The sequence below is a fragment of the Oryx dammah genome, unplaced genomic scaffold, assembly GCF_014754425.2.
Source record: "Oryx dammah isolate SB20612 unplaced genomic scaffold, SCBI_Odam_1.1 HiC_scaffold_26, whole genome shotgun sequence".
Lineage (NCBI taxonomy): Eukaryota > Metazoa > Chordata > Mammalia > Artiodactyla > Bovidae > Oryx > Oryx dammah.
Window position 1 is genome coordinate 18,202,149 of NW_024070210.1, and position 21,286 is coordinate 18,223,434.

The 21,286-nt window shown below is 38.5% G+C and overlaps 1 protein-coding gene across 14 annotated transcripts in view; it reads left to right on the plus strand.

Annotated features, from left to right (window-relative positions):
• Window positions 1-21,286, plus strand: part of NUMB (NUMB endocytic adaptor protein) — a 165,165-nt gene that overhangs the window by 131,903 nt on the left and 11,976 nt on the right. For all 14 annotated transcript variants that reach the window (XM_040226122.1, XM_040226132.1, XM_040226127.1 and 11 more), the window contains 2 exons: window positions 18,506-18,580; window positions 20,437-20,577. In XM_040226122.1, the coding sequence (XP_040082056.1) occupies window positions 18,506-18,580; window positions 20,437-20,577 (216 nt within the window). The remainder of the gene's footprint in view (window positions 1-18,505; window positions 18,581-20,436; window positions 20,578-21,286) is intronic.

Consider the following 21,286-nt stretch of genomic DNA (forward strand, 5'->3'; position numbering starts at 1 on the left):
CTACAGTCCATGGGGTCGCAAAGAGTCGGACACGACTGAGCGACTTCACTTTCACTTTCAATGTATCCACACATGTCATAGTAAAAGTTTTAGTAGGTATTTTGAGCCTGAATCAGATTAACAGGTCCATAGAATGTGAGTCACATTAACAGGTCCATAGACTGTGGGATCTATATCTAGAAAGAATTAATCCTATAGACACTTGCATACTTATAAATAGGCATCCTGATTGTTAAACGGATTTTTTGGTGGAGCATTTTTTCTTTTCCAAATATAATTTCTCAAAGCAATTTCACATGAACCCAATTAAAGTATAATTTTAAGTATTTTCTAAGTGATCAGTTTTTAATGTATCTACTTTGGTAAAGCAGTCTTATCTATGAATGCTAGGATGTAGAAAATATTAATATGATTTATACAAAAATATGTTAAAGTGTGTTTTTTTTTTAAGGTTATAGCATCATGTTAAAGAACAAAAATAGCTATCACGTGAGAATCAGTTCCCAGGTGACAATATTCATTGCTGTGTATAATGAGGTCATTGTACATCTAATGTCACAACTGGGTCATACCATGCTTCTTAGCTATTTTCACTGCATTTTGCTACATCACAAATTTATATGGTATGAGAAATAAAACTATGAATTATCTCACTTAACCCTTACAGTAAGCCTGAAATTATTATTTTCTCCTGTCTTACAGTGAGAAAACGGAAGTTTACAGAGGGTTAAGTGACCTGCCTGAATTCACAGATACAATAAGTGGTAGAGTCTAGGATTTGAACCCAGATAATCTGATTTCAAAGTCTACATTGTTAAATCACTTTGCTATACAATCACTCTATTTCCAAATTATTTATAAGCAAAGTTTAAGAGATTTAACCTTATAAAGATGTTAGTAAGTAAAGAGCTTCCTAAAACTCATTTTTATTTTCTACCTTTCTTCTTTAAAGGTAGCAATTTAATTTTGGATTTTTGTCTCTGGTCAATTTATTTTATTATTAAAGCTTTAAAGAATCTTTTCCAGTGGTTCAAATAACATTTTATTTATCTAGAGATGATTAAATCATACTAGTGAGATTTTCTTAAAAGATACTAGTCTGTCCCATAATGTGAACAAATATGACCCTTAGAATTCTTTTCTTTTTTAAAAAATTTACTTATTTTTTAATTGAAAGATAACTGCTTTACAGAATTTTGTTGTTTTCTGTCAAACTGACCCTTAGAATTATTGAGATATAATTGACATACAGCAATATATGTTTAAGGTGTACAGCATAATGATTCGAGTTCATATGTCATGAAATAATTACTAGGATAAGTTTAGTGATCCTCTCCATCTCATAGAGATGTAATACAGAATTCTTACGTTATTGTGGGGAGAATTACTTTTATGGCCAGGCAGTTTATTCTTATGTACAGTTTTTTTTTTTTTTTTTTAATTACAGTTAACTCATTCAAAGAGTTTGGAAACCAAGGTGGGGGAAAACATCACCCATAATCTTTCCAGAAATTTACTTATAAATGAAAACTTTTCTTGAATTTGGATCCTTTTATACTTTTCAAGTTGCCATCATTTAACTCACTTTCAACGCTAATCTACAAGAAGTCATCTGGTGAAAGAGATTTGGTTTGTTGAGTTTGCTCAGTCATTTGTGTTTTGATGAAAGCTAAAAATGAAGAATCTCATAGAACAGTATGTTAGGGAGTTTTTATCTAGTGCAGCTCCTCATAAATTTTGACACTTTCTTAGCCTTCATGTTATGTATGTTTTAATGGTCCAACAGTTATCAAGAGTTTCCACCAAACATATTTGCATAACAGTAGATGGGTGAAAGAATTATTAGCCCTGATGACCAGGAGAACTGCTGCTGCTTTTCCCTTAGTTGGACCTGAATACTCTGCCCTGTTCCTGTCGGGGGCCTGACCTCCCTGTTCCTCCATCTAATGGAAGCAGTACTTTCAGAAGCTTAATTAATGAGGAACAGATAAACCTGGGTGTCTTAGAGGTCTGTGTTAATAACCCATTGTAAGATTACATACATCTTAGAAGGGGGGAAAAAACCTAAGACTCTGAAATATCTTTTTCTAAACTTAGCTACATTAAATTGCTCATTATTTTAAGAAAGCCAAGAATATTCTCAACTCTTTAGAAAGTACTATATACAGCTCCTAGTGTATTTGGCTGTACTCGACAAATGTTTTATTAATATTAGCAAGCAATTACATGGCCCTTAACATTTGAAAAGGATCTTAAATTTTAATGTATTTGAGGAAACTCATGAGCTAAGTAAATCTGTATTACCATTTTATGAGGAACTCGCTAAACATAAAGATATAAAATGTTTTTAGGCCACCCTGGTAGGTCTCTTTTTCAAGCCATTGTATTAGAAAAACTCAGTTCAATCTGCCTCCTGTTAGCCTTTCTCCTGTATCTCTCTTTACTGCTGACACAAAACACTTTACTTTTAGTCACCAAATAAAGAGAGATTTTTTTTTTCCCCTACACCAAGCAATTATGTGTGACACCAGCTGAGACACTACAGTTTAACTCAGTTCTAACCCTGTCTACTTGGAGACAATCTCATAAGACAGGTCCCACCTACTTCAGATGCCAATTGCAGGTAGTTGGTCCCCAGGTTACTCGTAATACCTTCTGTCTCTGACTACAAATTGGAGATTCCCATGACCTCTTCCTCAGGCTTCATTAATTTGCTAGAACAGCTCACAGAACTCAAGGAAACAGTTATATTTACCAGTTTATTAAAGGACATGATAAAGGATACCGACTAAGAGCCAAATGAAGACATACGTACAGCAAAGTCTGGGAGTGCCCCAAGGGCAGGAGCTTCTGTCCCTGTGAAACTGGAGTATGTCACCTTCTCCATGTGCATGTGTTTGCCAACCTGGAAGCTCTCGGAACCTTGATTATTAGGATTTTGTGCTGGCTTCCTCGTGTAGACATGATAGATTATTAATTCCAATTCCATCTCCTCTTCCTTTTTTAGAGGATGGAGGAATAAGACTGAAAATCCTAAGCTTCTCATCATGGCTTGGTGGTTCTGGTGACAAGTTCTTATCCAGGAGCCCACCCAGGATTGTATCATTGAACAAAAGATGCTCCTAGTGTTCTTATCACTTTACAATTTACAAGGGTTTTAGGAGCCTTGTGTCAGGGATGGGATCAGAGAACAAATATCAGGACAAGAGATGCTCTTTGTGTTCTTGCTTGGGGAATTTCAAGGATTTCAGGAGCTCTGTGCCAGGAACCAGGGGCAAATACCAGTGTATATTTTCTAGTATCTCACAGCCATCCACTTGTATTTATATAGAGCTTTATACTTAGGGATGTGTTTTGACCTGCTTTCTAACTTGCTACTCAAAACAGTTCAGTGAATTAGACATGATAGTTGATGAAACTACATTTTACAAATGAATAAATAAGCTCAAAGAGGTCACCCAGCTAGCAGTAAATGGTAGTGCCTACCCTGAAACCAGGGTTTTCTGAAACGTAGTGCTGCATGCCTTCTCCTGCCCAGTGTTGGTCTCTGCGTTCCTCAAGAGGCTTTCATTACAGTGAATGGGAAAATGTCAGATGCAGGGGACACTAGACCGCTCAAGGGCCTGAATGCTTCCCACAAACATACAGTGCATGGCCTGCTCACAGTTCTTAGATTTAAATTAGTTGCCAGTATTTCAAACATTGAAAACATTCAGATTGAAACTATTATATCTATTTTAGGAATGGCAGATCTGGCAAAACAGCTAACTTTGTATGCGGAGCTGAGTAGCCGTTACGCCCTTTGGTTGCCTGTTGCCACATGCCTGTAGCTCCCTGTTGTCTTCACCGTCTGCTTCACTCATTTTGTTACCTGCTTTTAACCCTGTGGGGATTTGAGTTTGTGAACTCCTCCCTGGGCTATTATTTAATTTGGGGGAGGGGGTTAACCACTTCTAACTGTATAAAAATCACCAAAACTATTGTAATATCTGTTATAACAGATACTGTTACTGTACTGCCATGTATATATTTTTTCAAGTTTTTATGCTGTACAGTTGTTAAATGGCATCATTAGAAATGATTGTTTTAGAGAATACGTAATTGAAAAGTAGCGCATGGTTATATTGGTTGCAACTAATTCTCAAGAGTAAAACATTTAAATGGTATTCATGACCACGTTAAGTCAGTGTGCTCACATCTACATTCTATTTAGATTTCCTGTGTTTTCTCCTTAATGGCAGATTGTACTTAGACCACTCTGGGTCCTTTCCTCTACAAGTGAGGGAGTATCTGCTCCCTCTTTCCTTTTCTTCTTTTCTGCTTTTTAAATTCCCACGCCCTTTCTTCTATAAAATTTACCTTCTCTCATATCTTATTAGATGCACCTTTTAGGGCTTGTTTTTGGAGTGTAATATAACAGATTTCTAAAGAAGGAAAAATAAGAAAGACAATCCCAGGAGTCATTAGAATATTTCCATTGATCCTTGGTTTCAGTATTTCCTGTAACATGATCAACTAATATGTCAAATGCCCTGGCCACTGATCTTTTCTAGACTGAAAAAAAAAAAGAAAAACCCAACTCATTAACCTTTGAAGTTGTTTTTTTTAAATTTGTATTCATAAAGAGTCAGTGGTTCTCAAGCCTCAAGTCACAGTTAGTGTCTAAAACATACTGGGAACTGTACTAGGCTATCCAGATCAACGATGAGCAAGATGGTCTCCATTTATTTAGTCCAGTTTATTCTCACTTTCAGATGACTATTTGGCTATCCCTTCCATTTCCTTAAATCTCCAGAATTTCTTACTCTGTTCTCTCTTTCAGTTGGTGACCTTGCTTCCTACTTCACTGAACAAATAGAATCAGCTGGAAGAGAACTCTCAGATACAATACCACATCTTCTTACCTACATGCATCTGTGCATATATATTCCATTTTCCCTCCTATTCAAGGGATAAGCTGTCTGTGTTCCTAGCTGAGGCCAGCTCCTCCACAAAATTCTTATTCCAGCCGTTACTTATTTCAGTATCGCTATCCCTCATCCTCCATAATCAGTTTTCTTTCTCTAGTGGATTGTCCATTAGCATGAAAAAACAGCTTCTTTTTAAACGGAGGTTTCTTCTTGGTGCCTTCAGTTTCTGCTCTCCTTTCCTTTCTTGAACACTCTTTACCAGACTTTTACCCTCATCACTTGTCAAGTCATCTGTATTATTATTCCAGTGGTTCTATTTATTCAACCTATCAACAGCATTTGACATAGCCCATCCCTCCCACTCCTTGAAACACTATTTGTTTGGAGTTAAGGGGTCATGCTGTCTTCATTTTCCATTATATTGCTGCCTACTTCTCAGTCTGTGGATTCTTCTCTAACTATGCTTGTCCCTTGGTGAGCTCATCCAGTGTCGTGGATTTAAATACCATCTCTATGCTGATGATTTTCAAGTTTCTATCTCCAGACATCTCCCATAAATTCCAGAGTGGTATTTCCATCTTAGAAACAGTATAGCATAGGGGTCAAGGACAGACTGGGGATCTGGATTCAGTTCACTTCAGTTCAGTACCTCAGTCGTGTCCGACTCTTTGCGACCCCATGAATCGCAGCACGCCAGGCCTCCCTGTCCATCGCCAACTCCCTGGAGTTAACTCAAACTCATGTCCATCGAGTTGGTGATACCATCCAGCCATCTCATCCTCTGTCGTCCCCTTCTCCTCCTGGCCCCAATCTCTCCCACCATCAGGGTCTTTTCCAGTGAGTCAGCTCTTCACATGAGGTGGCCAAAGTATTAGAGTTTCAGCTTTAGCATCAGTCCTTCCAAAGAACACCAAGGACTGATCTCCTTTAGGATGGACTAGTTGGATCTCCTTGCAATCCAAGGGACTCTGAAGAGTCTTCTCCAACTCCACAGTTCAAAAGCATCAATTCTTTGGCGCTCAGCCTTCTTCACAGTCCAACTCTCACATCCATACATGACCACTGGAAAAACCATAGCCTTGACTAGACGGACCTTTGTTGGCAAAGTAATGTCTCTGCTTTTGAATATGCTATCTAGGTTGGTCATAACTTTCCTTCCAAGGAGTAAGCATCTTTTAATTTCACGGCTGCAATCACCATCTGCAGTGATTTTGGAGCCCCCCAAAAATAAAGTCTGACACTGTTTCCACTGCTTCCCCATCTATTTCCAAGAAGTGATGGGACCAGATACCATGATCTTAGTTTTCTGAATCTTGAGCCTTAATCCAACTTTTTCACTCTCCTCTTTCACTTTCATCAAGAGGCTTTTTAGTTCCTCTTCACTTTCTGCCATAAGGGTGGTGTCATCTGCATATCTGAGGTGATTGATATTTCTCCCGGCAGTCTTAATTCCAGCTTGTGCTTCCTCCAGCCCAGCTTTTCTCATGATGTATGCTGCATGTAAGTTAAATAAGCAGGGTGACAATATACAGCCTTGACATACTCCTTTTCCTATTTGGAACCAGTCTGTTGTTCCATGTCCAGGTCTAACTGTTGCTTCTTGACCAGCATACAGATTTCTCAAGAGGCAGGTCAGGGGATCTGGTATTCCCATCTCTTTCAGAATTTTCCACAGTTTCTTGTGATCCACACAGTCAAAGGCTTTGGCATAGTCAATAAAGCAGAAATAGATGTTTTTCTGGAACTCTTGCTTTTTCTGTGATCCAGCGGATGTTGGCAATTTGATCTCTGGTTCCTCTGCCTTTTCTAAAACCAGCTTGAACATCAGGGAGTTCATGGTTCACTTATTGCTGAAGCCTGGCTTGGAGAATTTTGAGCATTACTTTACTAGCGTGTGAGATGAGTGCACTTGTGCAGTAGTTTGAGCATTCTTTGGCATTGCCTTTCTTTGGGATTGGAATGAAAACTAACCTTTTCCAGTCCTGTGGCAACTGCTGACTTTTCCAAATTTGCTGGCATATTGAGTGCAGCACTTTCACAGCATCATCTTTCAGAATTTGAAATAGCTCAACTGTAATTCCATCATCTCCACTAGCTTTGTTCATAGTGATGCTTTCTAAGGCCCATAGCTTTCACATTCCAGGATGTCTGGCTCTAGGTGAGTGATCACACCATCGTGATTATCTGGGTCGTGAAGATCTTTTTTGTACAGTTCTGTGCATTCTTGCTACCTCTTCTTAATATCTTCTGCTTCTGTTAGGTCCAGACCATTTCTGTCCTTTATCGAGCCCATCTTTGCATGAAATGTTCCCTTGGTATCTCTAATTTTCTTGAAGAGATCTCTAGTCTTTCCCATTCTGTTCTTTTCCTCTATTTCTTTGCATTGATCGCTGAGGAAGGCATTCTTATCTCTCCTTGCTATTCTTTGGAACTTTGCATTCAGATGCTTATATCTTTCCTTTTCTCCTTTACTTTTCGCTTCTCTTCTTTTCATAGCTATTTGTAAGGCCTCCTCAGGCAGCCATTTTGCTTTTTTGCATTTCTTTTCCATGGGGATGGTCTTGATCCCTGTCTCCTATACAATGTCATGAACCTCATTCCATAGTTCATCAGGCACTCTATCTATCAGATCTAGGCCCTTAAATCTATTTCTCACTTCCACTGTATAATCATAAGGGATTTGATTTAGGTTACACCTGAATGGTCTAGTGGTTTTCCCTACTTTCTTCAATTTAAGTCTGAATTTGGTACTAAGGAGTTCATGATCTGAGCTACAGTCAGCTCCTGGTCTTGTTTTTGCTGACTGTATAGAGCTTCTCCATCTTTGGCTACAAGGAATATAATCAATCTGTTTTCGGTGTTGGCCATCTGGTGTTGTACATGTGTTTATTTAATCCTGGCTCAGCTGCTTATTAGTTTTGTGACCTTGGGAGATGTTTTTAACCATTTTGTACCTCAGCTTCCCCATCTCTTACAAAAAAAATAAAGGGATAATACTAATTCCAACTTCATGTGATTGTTCTGAAGATTAAATTAGTAAATACAAGCAAAGTGTACAGAATAGCTTGCTATATGAACAAGTGTCAGTATCATCAGCATCAAACATTTCACCCTAAGGCATTTCACATTAATGTGTCACAAACCAAATTCTAAAACTCTCCCCCAGACTACTCTTCCCTAGTCTTTCCCATCCCAGTCCCTGTGCTTTAGCCACAAATCCTGGATCTGATCTTGACTTCTTTCTCTTTTACCTTATATCATCCTGTCAGCAGTTCCTGTCTGACTACCTCCACCACTACCCTGGTCCATGCCAGCTCCTCTGCTCACCTGAATCATTGCATTAATTTTCTACTCAATCTGCTTTCATCATTATCCCTCTATCATCCGTTCTCAAGATATCAGTCTGAGTGATCTTTTTAAGATAGATCTGATTGTTTTCCTACGGTGCTTGGTCCTCCAGTAGCTTCCTGACCTACCCAGAGTAGAAACCAAAGTCTTCTGGGCCTAGTGGGCCATTGTACATGAATTCCCTCTGTCCCTTTTCCTGTCTTCTCCTATTCTTGCTTCCTATATTTCAGCCATACTAGCCTCCCTGCTCTTCCTTGAGCATACCAGGTATACTTCCACTTCAGGACCTTTGCACTTGCTGTAACCTCTAATCTGGAACACTCATCATCCAGATATGTGTGTGGCTCACTTCCTCATCTCTTCCCATTCTTTGCTTAAAAGCCTCATTTTCATTGAGGCAGTCACTGAGAGAACCTTATTTTAAATTTCAAATACCACCTTCTTCCATATAGAAACACTCACTGTCCCCCTTCCTAGTTTTATTTTCCTCTGATAGAAGTTATCACCATCTGTCGTAGCATCAGTTCAGCTCAGTCGCTCAGTCGTGCCAACTCTTTGCGACCCCATGGACTACAGCACACCAGCCTTCCCTGTCCATTACCAGCTCCCAGAGCTTACTCAGACTCATGTATTTTACTAATTTGGTTTTTTAGTTCTTCCTCACTAAAACATAAGCTTTCTGTGGACAGACCTGTTTTGTTCACTGCTGAATCTTTAATGCCTAGAATAGTATGTGGTCCATCACGGCTACTCCAAAATGTCTGACTTAGTGAATGAGAGATGCACTGCTTGCAAATTCACCCTGTAGTAAAACCAGACAGGTTAAAAAAAAAGTTAGCGAACTGTGTAACAATAACAAGTGCTGCTGGAGCAGAGAGGGAGAATGAATGCAAGCGATTGTGTTTAAGGCTTCTGAGAGGAGATGATACTTAAGGTTGAGACTTAAGACTGAGTTCCAGTTAAACTAAGAGGAGAAAGGCATAGAAGGAGCAGCATTAACAGAGCCACTGGGGTGAAGAGAACCTGCTCCAAATCATTCATTCATTCACCCTAGGTATATACGAAAGGAGACAGAAGGTAAGACCTAAGTTTATGGTAAAGACAACCACGGTGGTGGGGGGTCTTTCACTGTGAGAAGAGGTGTAATGAATTTGGTTTCAGACAGGTTAAATTTTAGGTCCCTGTGGAATTTCCACTTTTTCTATTATATATGTTTGAAATATGAACTTAATATTAGAATAATTTCTGTTCTAGGTTCCTTCTTCCCCTCAAAAAGTGATTCGGCATACTGGAAGAGCTCAGTTGCCTCAAAAAATCTCAGTTTTGTTGTTTGGTTCATGACATGTTATCATCCTTATTTTTTCCTGAAAGCCTTTAAAGGCCCTTCTCACTTAGGAAAGTACAAGATAAAAGTTACTGTCTTTTTAATAAAGCAGCCATTGGAGATACTACCAGTCTCAAATTCTATAGAAAGTTGTGTTTTTCTTTACTGCTCTTTCCTTTGAAGATACATACTGTATCTTGGAATTTTAAGACAAAATTTGTTCATTACACAGTCTGTTCAGAAATTAAAATGTCATCTAATAGATTTGAAGGCCCTTCTCAGATTTTTTTAAAAAAGAAGTCGTCTTGTTCACTTATTACAAGGCACTCTGTGCCATGGTTGCCTGCTAATATGTTATTACACCATAATGACTGGGTTATCTCTGTGTGTAGGTGTGGCAGAAAGACTGACCAGAGATTCTTTACATACTGGGTACCCTTGAAGACCTCTTTGGTGTGTAGCAGAAAGAGCTCTGCACAGTAGAATGGCAAATCACTGTTGCTCAGAAAGAGTGACTTGCTCTAATCTTCCTGCCCAAATTGGTCTTGTTTGCTGCTGTTGCTTCTTAACATTTCATAGCTAAGGCAAATTACGCTTCTGTGTGTCTTTATAGCATTCCTTTGCTTTGGCTTACATTAGAACACCTTTTGTTCTTATCGTATTCCCAGCACAATTGTTTTGCCCCCAATATTACTTCTATTTATGTTGATTAATTGCATGTTCTTATCTCATTGTTGGCTTTGGGAATCACAGAACTTTAGAGTTGGACTGCACCTGAGTTCAGGTCTCAGTTAATATAATAGTTTATATATATAATATTAATATTATACTACAATAAACTAGTGGGATATAAGGGCATTTGTTTTAAAAAATAGAAAAGAAAGAGAATTCAGGAGCAATTCCAAACAGATCTAATATTTCAATATAATGAATTATCCTTCCAAAACCCTTTTATAAAATTGTATTGTTGCAAATTCATGCCCTTTTGTTTACATGTTGTCTGGCTGCTTTTGTGCAGCAAGGCAGACTTGAGTAGTTGACACAGACTGTATGGCCTGCAAAGCCGTAGTTATTTGGTATCTGGTCCTTCACAGAAAGTTTCCTAATCTGTGATTTAAACAGTTTAGAAACTTAATTCTCCAACTGGAGATCTGAGGTACTTCCCCAAATAACAACAATATGTGTAACAAAAGAGTGACTCTAAGGATCTGTCAACATCCTGAGAACCCTACCAACTTATGATCTCTATCCTTGAAAAAAACTTTCTGAAGTGGTATTGACTTAAAAAAAACAATAGGCAGCTGGACATAAGTAGGTAGATGGGCAGTTCTTTATTGTAATTAGTTATTTCATTGCTTTTTATTATGAGTAGCTTTGATATTTAGGAGAAAATGATCTTATAGTGTACTGAGCTTATTTAGTTACTATTTCCATGTCATTTTTGCAACCAGTTTGTTTCTTTACTAGTATTTTCATGTTAAGATTACTTGTGCATTTCTCTTACTTGCAAGTACAAGTTTCCTGACTTAGCAATTTGTAATCAACTGATTTCCTGCTGTCCTTTTCTCCAGTGTCAGAGTCTGCTTAATTTCTGTACTGGTTTGTATCTACCCATAATAAAAGGTGTTTAAGGGAAAAGACTCTGATGCTGGGAGGGATTGGGGGCAGGAGGAGAAGGGGACGGCAAAGGATGAGATGGCTGGATGGCATTACTGACTCGATGGACGTGAGTCTGAGTGAACTCTGGGAGTTGGTGATGGACAGGGAGGCCTGGTGTGCTGTGATTCATGGGGTTGCAAAGAGTCAGACACGACTGAGTGACTGAACTGAAGGGAAATGTTAGTTTTAAAATTCTAAATTGGATATTTAGAGAGTTGAGTGGTTACTTGAAAATTATACTTAATTTGACATTTTTCACTTATAGGATAGCCTGATCCTTCTTAGATTCCACCAATTTAAATTCTCAGTTACTGAAGTTCTGTTCATATTAGACCCATTTTCTTTGCTTGAATAATAAACAGTTTTCTCTTTGTTATAAAATTGTCTTTTTTTATGCACTGACACTAGTCAGTGTGCATTCTACCTGTTATCTTGAAAGTATCATTAAAATAGAAAGCACTGGAACCATGGTGATAAAATAATTCTTAATTCTCATATATACATTACCCCTGTCACATTTTTACTAGTGTCTGAAGTATTATGTAGTCTTTTTACGGGTTGTGTATGTAACTAAGATGTATGTGTATTCTACATTTCGTACTTATTCTGGGTTATCTCTTTTTTTAGTCCCATGGTTAGCTAACTTTAACCTTATCTCTTAAAATAATTTGCTTAAGTAGACAGTTTCAGGGCAAACAAAAGGAAAACTCATCTCTCTGTGACTTTCATCATTTTCTAAAAAGTGATTAGGAATCTTAGTTTATGTTACCAGAATGAAAAACTCTAAAAAGTTGACGGATAGTTTAGAAGCACTGCTACTATAGAATTTGTGAGAGGAAGTTTTGACTTAATTTCAGCTGCAGGTGTGTCTTTGATTGTTAATATCTCAATCCCTTATTGATGTAATCGTAATGTGACAAACTCTACTGGCATCCAAGAACTGGCACTCAGATGTATGAACAAGTGGAAAAATTCATATTATCTGATTTCATACCCTGTTTAGAGTAGTCAGAAACTGAAATATGACAAATACAATGCTTCACTGATACGTTTAGTACACCACCATAAAGATTAAAGACACACCTCAAAAAGCAGAGATATTTTCATAGAAGTCTAATTGGGCCAAGAAAATATTTCCTTGTGTATGATAAGGAGACTAAATAGGGAGCAGTCCCATTCTAAGATGATCTTTTAGTTTTCCCACCTTCAGTCTCCCAGCCTTGCAGTAGTTCTGTGTGTTGCATCAGATGCTGCGCTGTAGGCTTCTGATGCACAGTGAACATAGTGATAAAATTGCAGGTTCAGATTTCTAACACAGGATTCTAAGTACCATTTGGCAGCCTAGTATGTCACTGATTTAACTGTGTCCTCTTCCTATAGCAGATATTTAGCAAATTTATTCCTTCAACAAATATTTCTTAAACTCCTGCTCCATACCAGGCATTGTTCTAAGTTCTAAAGATACAGCAGGGAACAATAAGTATGAAAAAAACCTTGCCTTCATGGAGCTTACCTTCCAGCAAAATACTAAATACTACCTAGTTCAGTTCAGTCGCTCAGTTGTGTCCGACTCTTTGCGACCCCATGAATCGCAGCACGCCAGGACTGCCTGTCCATCACCAACTCCCGGAGTTCAAAACTCAAACTCAAAGCTCAAACTCACGTCCATCGAGTCGGTGATGCCATCCAGCCATCTCATCATCTGTCCTCCCCTTCTCTTCCTGCCCCCAATCCCTCCCAGCATCAGAATCTTTTCCAGTGAGTCAGCTCTTCGCATGAGGTGGCCAAAGTACTGGAGTTTCAGCTTCAGCATCATTCCTTCCAAAGAACACCCAGGGCTGATCTTCTTCAGAATGGACTGGTTGGATCTCCTTGCAGTCCAGGGGACTCTCAAGAGTCTTCTCCAACTCCACAGTTCAAAAGCATCAATTCTTCGGTGCTCAGCTTTCTTCACAGTCCAACTCTCACATCCATACATGACCACTGGAAAAACCATAGCCTTGACTAGACAGACCTTTGTTGGCAAAGTAATATCTCTGCTTTTTAATATGCTTTCTAGGTTGGTTGTAACTTTCCTTCCAAGGAATAAGCATCTTTTAATTTCATGGCTGCAATCACCATCTGCAGTGATTTTGGAGCCCCCCAAAATAGTGTCTGACACTGTTTCCACTCTTTCCCCATCTGTTTGCCATGAAGTGATGGGACCAGATGCCATGATCTTCGTTTTCTGAATGTTGAGCTTTAAGCCAGCTCTTTCACTCTCCTCTTTCACTTTCATCAAGAGGCTTTTTAGTTCCTCTTCACTTTCTGCCATAAGGGTGGTGTCATCTGCATATCTGAGGTTATTGATATTTCTCCAGGCAATCTTGATTCCAGCTTGTGTTTCTTCCAGCCCAGCGTTTCTCATGATGTACTCTGCATATAAGTTAAATAAGCAGGGTGACAATATACAGCCTTGACATACTCCTTTTCCTATTTGGAACCAGTCTGTTGTTCCATGTCCAGGTCTAATGTTGCTTCCTGACCTGCATACAGGTTTCTCAAGAGGCAGGTCAGGGGATCTGGTATTCCCATCTCTTTCAGAATTTTCCACAGTTTCTTGTGATCCACACAGTCAAAGGCTTTGGCATAGTCAATAAAGCAGAAATAGATGTTTTTCTGGAACTCTCTTGCTTTTTCCATGATCCAGCAGATGTTGGCAATTTGATCTCTGGTTCCTCTGCCTTTTCTAAAACCAGCTTGAATATCAGGGAGTTCATGGTTCATGTATTGCTGAAGCCTGGCTTGGAGAATTTTGAGCATTACTTTACTAGCGTGTGAGATGAGTGCAATTGTGCAGTAGTTTGAGCATTCTTTGGCATTGCCTTTCTTTGGGATTGGAATGAAAACTGACCTTTTCCAGTCCTGTGGCCACTGCTGACTTTTCCAAATTTGCTGGCATATTGAGTGCAGCACTTTCACAGCATCATCTTTCAGGATTTGAAATAGCTCAACTGGAATTCCATCCCCTCCACTAGCTTTGTTCGTAGTGATGCTTTCTAAGGCCCACTTGACTTCACATTCCAGGATGTCTGGCTCTAGGTGAATGATCACACCATCGTGATTATCTGGGTCGTGAAGATCTTTTTTGTACCGTTCTTCTGTGTATTCTTGCCACCTCTTCTTAGTATCTTCTGCTTCTGTTAGGTCCATACCATTTCTGTCCTTTATCGAGCCCATCTTTGCATGAAATGTTCCCTTGGTATCTCTAATTTTGTTGAAGAGATCTCTGGTCTTTCCCATTCTGTTGTTTGCCTCTATTTCTTTGCATTGATCGCTGAGGAAGGCTTTCTTATCTCTCCTTGCTATTCTAATACTACCTAAGCATTGGTTAAATATGGGCAGTTACAGTTGTTGATGGGTATATCTGTTTGTTTATTGAATCCTCATCATAATCCCATGAGGTATGTGACATTATTAACATCGTTATGCAGATGTGGAATCTGAAGCATAGAGAGGTCAAGTAATTTGCCTTTGGTCATACTAATAAGTGGCAGAACCAGAATTCACACTCAGACAACAGCCTGGTTCCAGAGTTTGTGCAGTTGCTGTACTATACTGCCCCAATACTGCTGTTTAAGTCTTTATGCTCTTAAATCTGCCTGCCTTTTTCTCCCTAGCAAAGTAGATCTTCTGATCTCCTGATCAGATGAATTTGTGGCTCTTTGAAGTAAACTTCCTCAACTTGTCACTCACTCCTTTACTAATCTGTCTTCATTTCTACTCGGCTTCACTCCAACCCTCTGTTTCAAGGAAGGACATTTCCCTTCCCATCTAAAATTTGTATTCTGGCTTCCTCCTATTTCGCCTCCTTGACGACTTTGTTCTCTGCATTACTTTTTTCTTGGGGCTTTAATCTCCATCTTTCAAGAAGCTTTGTTGTTGGGAGAAATTTTTAAGTTTATTAATGTAACAATAAATGAACACTAATTGTTTATTGCCCTCTTTAAATTCCAGGTGCTTTATATAACTCTGGTCCTTTTACCAACCCCACAGAGCCTTTACAGGTGGAAGTAGAAACTCAGAGGACTCTGTAACTTCCTTAGCTTATGAATAGTGGCATTGAATTCAGAGTTATATCTGTCTTACTCCATTCTATTTCTAGTAAGGCACGTTGGTTTACCACAATTTTTAAAGGACCTCCCTTGATACTCTACCTGCCCTCCGTTGCTGTACAGCTCTTTTTTGTAGGAAAGCTTTTTTAAAGAAAGTATTTAATATATGTAGACTCTTCTTGCCTTTCATTTACTTCTCAACCCATTCTAGTCTGACTTCCACTTTATTAGATCCTCCAGAGAAATAGAACCATCGTCTGTTTCTCTCCCTCCCTCCCTCCTCTGTCTGTCTGTCTGCCTATGTGTATACACACACAGACCAATAGGCTGGAAATTCAGGCAGAATTTCATCTCAGGGAAACCTCAGTTTTTACCCTTAAGGGCTTCAGCTGGCTGAATGAGGCCCACCCATATTATCAAGGGTAGGGTTATCGCCTTTACCTAAAGTTGCTGCTGTTCTTCAGTCACTAGGGAAAGGAAAAGTGAAGTCGCTCAGTCATGTCTGACTCTTTGCGACCCCATGGACTATAGCCTACCAGGCTCCTCTGTCCATGGGATTTTCCAGGCAAGAATCCTGGAGTGGATTGCCATTTCCTTCTCCAGGGGATCTTCCTGACCCAGGGGTCAAACCTTAACCACTGAGCCACCTGGGAAGTCCTTACCTAAAGTTAGTTGATTGTAAATGTTAATCACATCTGCAAAATACCTCTGTAGCAACATGTAGGCTAGTGTTTGATCAAACAACTGGGCAACCATAACCTAGCCAATCTGACACACAAAAATAACCAGCCGCCTCAACCTCTGTTGCTCCATGGTGTCTTACTCATCGCTACATCCAGTGGACGTTTTTCACATATTTCCTTACTTCATTTTACAACATTTGACATTTTGGACCACATATTACTTCTTGAAACTCCTCTCTGTTGGTTTCAGTGATGCTAATCTCTCTTCATTCTCCTCACTATTCCTTTTCTGATATTTCATTACTTGTCTCCCAATTCCTTAATTATTGATATTCTCTCCTGTCCTGGGCCCTCATATTGCTCCCACGATTGATGTTTCCCAGAACTAAAATTCCATCTTAAGAGTTCTCTACTGAATTTAGATCTGTATATCCAATTGCCTGGATGTTGCACACACATCTCAGACATTGCTTGTCTAAAACTAGAATCCTGGTCTGCCCCTCTCAAACTTGCTTCTGCATCTCTCTCTGTTTTCTTAGTTTGTGGTACCCGCTCCAGCCAGTTACCAAGCCAGGAACCAGAGAGGGGTCTTCAACATTTCTCTTAGATTCACCATTTCAGACTTCTCATCTCCAGCCCTATATCTCACCCAAGAGAGCTCAACCCTCATTTTCTCTCACCTGGAATCTTGTTGTGTATCAGTCTGTTTCCAACTCCTCTACAGTGCTGCCAAAGTGATATTTTAAAAATGCAAATCTGTTTAATCATGTTCAAAATTCTTTTAGAAGCTTCTAATTGCTTATAGAATTAAGATAGAATTCTTTAGCAGGCATACACAGTCCTCCATGTCTAGGTCTTTCCTGCTCTTTATATCCCACTGTACCTCCCCATTTCAGGCTGCACTGAAATATTTATAGGGCCCAGATTTGCTCTGTTGTTTGCTTCTATATCCTGTACTGCTGTTTCTTCTGCCTTGGATGTCTACTACCTCTATTACTTCCCTGCATTCCCACCCCTACCTGGGGCATCTAGAAAAATTATTTTAGTACCCAATTCAGTCTTCAATTTTAAAAAGCCTTCCCCTAATTCCACAAATAGATTTGACCATGCCCTGTTTCTGACATTGTTACAAACTGTTTTCAGCTCTACTAGCACTTGAAAGCATTAATCACTTAGTGGTGTCTGACTCTTTGTGGCCTCATGGACTATAGCCCACCAGGCTCCTTTGTCCTTGAGATTTCCCAGGCAAGAATACTGGAGTGGGTAGCCATTCCCTTCTCCAGGGCATCTTTCCAACCCAGGGACTGAGCCACCAGGGAAGCTGTAGCACTTACTACTGTATTATTTATTTTTTATCTGAGTGTCACCTTTCAATGGACTGTGAACTCAAGTATGTCTGTTGCCTGGTATGTAATAGGCTCTCATTTGAGGTGATGGTGGAGATGGAGCCCAGAGTGGATTACACATTTCACTTAAATAAAGCTGTGCTTTATTGAGGAGTGCTGGGCTTGGACATGTAAAGTGGAGAATGGTAGACATTTCTTTACCCTCCTTTGTCCCTCCCAGAGTAGTACCAGATTTCTTTTGATCTGTACTTTCTTGTGATATTTTGATACCTATTCTGAGCCTTCACTTTGCTTTTATTTTATTTGTATCCTTAGAGCAGGTGAAAAGAAAGGAAGCTGCTAGATTGCTATTACAAACTCCCCTGTCCCATTTTCATTCCATCACAGGAGAAATCATTCATCAGCTTGTTCTCATGTGACTTGTGCCAAAGCCTTTTCTCAGCCAGCAAAAGGAATTTATTTTATAATGACAATATTTTTCCGGGTTTTTTAATCCTTCTATGTCCCCAAAATGTCTATCTGCATTTAATGTCAAATTAAAAACTAAAGCAGTTCTGTGTTAATCCTGGGAGACTAAGTAATGCTTTTTAAAGATTGCTAAAGGAATCATGAAGATTTCTTGGGTTTTTAATATGAAAATTTCAGGTGACCAAGGGCACTGCCATACACATTGGGGTCAAAGTATAGTAGAATTTAGACTTACCTATTACTTTCTACTCTGAATACACTTGTAGAAGCTACTTGTGGTGTAACTCCTTATGTATTTAATATTTATCTAACTCTTGATTTTCGTGGTTGAGTTTTGAAATGGGTGAAGAATCTACTTATTCTTTGCCCTTTACGGAATGTGATATCTTGGTTTTTATTCAGTTTGTCCTCCTTACCCTTTACTTAATTTTACCTTATTGTTTTGCTTTGTGTTTCTAAAATAATGGCTTTGGCTTGTTTTTTCTTGAATGTTTCTGCAGTTTGATTTGAATATCTGGCTTTGGGCACCCCTCCTGAACCTTGGACTCCATCTGTACTTGTGACTTATGGAAGGCAGAAGTCAGTGTTTTCTATGGAATATGACTTTTTTTTTAATATTATATATGTGTATGTCTCTCCCCCCACCCCCTTCTTTTTTGGTTTCTCTTAAAAGACTGGAAAGAAAGCTGTTAAGGCAGTCCTGTGGGTATCGGCAGATGGACTCAGAGTTGTGGATGAAAAAACTAAGGTAAAGCTTTCATAAGCTTAAATGTTACTGTTCATATGTTTTTTTATCCCCGTGATCAAACATAATGCCATTAAGATGTTGTAGTCACTCTATATCCTTCCACTTTGTCCAAAGTACGATCTTCTGAGAGACTGGTTAATGTTCAGAAAACCAATTTAGTTACTCATTTACCTTATGAAGAATAGAATTCTCTGAGCATTTGTTCTACATGATACAGCATGTTTAGCTTATAGTATATTTGCATTTAATGTTAAGATCTGAGTTCTGGTTTTGTTCTGACACATTAAAAAAAGTTTACCCCCACAAATTTGATGTAAAATATTATAGGCCTTTTGCCACTGTTTAAAAAAAAAAAAATAGACCACATCTAAAGTTTCTTCTTGTTCCTTAATAAAACACTATTTTTAGTAAGTTATATTTGAACTCATTAACCTACTATTTAACTGAAGACTCAATTTAAATGAAATCTAAAGGACTAGTAAATTGCTCATATGAGTTAACATTTACTTAAGGGTCCACACAATATCTTAAATATACATAGCATTTTGCATTAGAAAAAAATGATCCCAAGTACCTAGATAAGAATAGACATAGACTCTGCCCTTAGGGAGCATAAGGTGTTACTTATACACATACATTTAATCATTAATTAAAACTTTCTAAGAGACCTAAAATCTGGAAAAAAAACAAAAACTCAGATGTCACCTGAAGGAGAAGAAAGCCTAGCAGGCAAAGAACAGTTTTCATGGGTAGCTTACCTGATATACTTTAAGTGATTTAATTTAGCTACATTTTAATTCTTTTGACTTTTTTTTTAAGACAACTGGTGGTCTTAAATGTACATTTCAGTTGGAAACAACTATTATTTTAATTAGCTTATTTTTAAGAACTTGTATAGTTTTCATTTGTGCTTTGGATGAAATTTGTCGTATATGGAGGCTATATCTTTAATTGCTGTACACAATAGTTATTACTAGAAAGTGATGTTGCCCCCTGGTGGTTACTTATAGCACTGGAATTAATTAATTCTCCCCACAGTGAATAATAAGAATGGATGACTTGTTACCGTGGTACCCATCATAGGCAGAGAAGAAATGTTGCAAAAATGCGAATGATCGATAAAGGGCTCCTGATTAACTGTATCAGTAACTCCTGCATAGCAAGAGATACTGAAGAGGAAATGCATAGTAATCAAGGTTATGCAAAATAAAATTAGAATGAGCCAACAGAATTGCAGAACTTTTAAACGATTGGCAAGTTTGTTTGTGGAGCAACAGGAATTCTCATGCTTTATAAAAGTCATTTTGTTTGTATGCTTTAGCACTTCCGGCTACCACCTCAGCATCTACGGATTTTAGGCTATTGGAATATCACACAGAAGAGCGAAAGAGCCTCAGTATTTAAAAAAAAAACATTTTCTGTGATGTTTACATTATATATATACTGTGCCATTTAGTGGTATTCAAAATTAAATGATAAGTTAATAAATACATAGAATTGTTCTGGAAATTATGTTATTGAATGTAAGTTATATGGGGATTGGATTAAATTTATTGTTTGACATATACTGTAAAATTGAACATGGAATTTACCATCATAAAACTAGAATCAGCAAGCATGTGTTATAGAACATGAAGATGAGGTGAGGGAAAGAAACATCTGTGGAGAGTGCCTCTAGGGATCTCTTCTAGGTCAGATCCTTAGTTTTCCAACTTCTGGCTCAGATTAAGCTTTTCCGCAGCCCTGATGCATTAGATGTAGGGATTCTGTGTTGTGAAATGAACATCCTGTGTTTCTTCTGAAAAACTTGATTGACCTCTCAAGTCCACTGTTCCTTTGTGTTTCCCTTTTTCTAGGACCTCATAGTTGACCAGACAATAGAGAAAGTTTCTTTCTGTGCCCCAGATCGGAACTTTGATAGGGCCTTCTCTTACATATGTCGCGATGGCACAACTCGGCGCTGGATCTGCCACTGCTTCATGGCCGTCAAGGACACGGTGAGTCCAGTAGCCCGAATTGTGTCACGACTAGCCACAGTCGCCAGGCTTCTTCCGGGTTGGCTCAGCCAGTTTCCACTAATTTTTAACACGTATATGTTGTTACAGTACTTGTAAGTGCCTAAACGAGCCTGCTTTCACTCCTTTTATTCAAGTAGTTCACACTCTTGGTGTAACCCTACCACTCACAGAACAAGATGATCGGCTGAGATCCAAGATCGTTAAAGGAAAGTAAAAGAGCTCTGGTGATGGTGGCTGCTAAACTTTATAGAAAACTTTTCATTATTGAGCTGTTTTCAAGATCCTCACATGTATTTGCTAATTTGTCTGGGTAGAAGATACTGGTATTTGAAAAGTGCTTACGAATTGATTTGCAAAAAAACTCTACCACAAGAACTGAGTTTGGAGTATATTTTTAATTTAAAAAAATAGAAATACTAAATTATGGTACAGTGAGCTGTGCTAGAAGTTGTTACATAGTAGAAATTTTTGGTTTTCTTTAAAAGTAGAGAATAATCAAATTTGTCATCTTTCATCTAAATTACCCAAAATTCTGATATGAAAAACGAGTGTCTTAGGTGATGATGATCTTAATTATAGTATAGCATTGAGTATGTAGTTTCTGAGTTTTTGAAAGTCCAGACAGAGTAAGGCAGGGTAGCTATTCATTAAGGCTACAACTCAGTGAACTCTTGCCAAGGTTTAACCT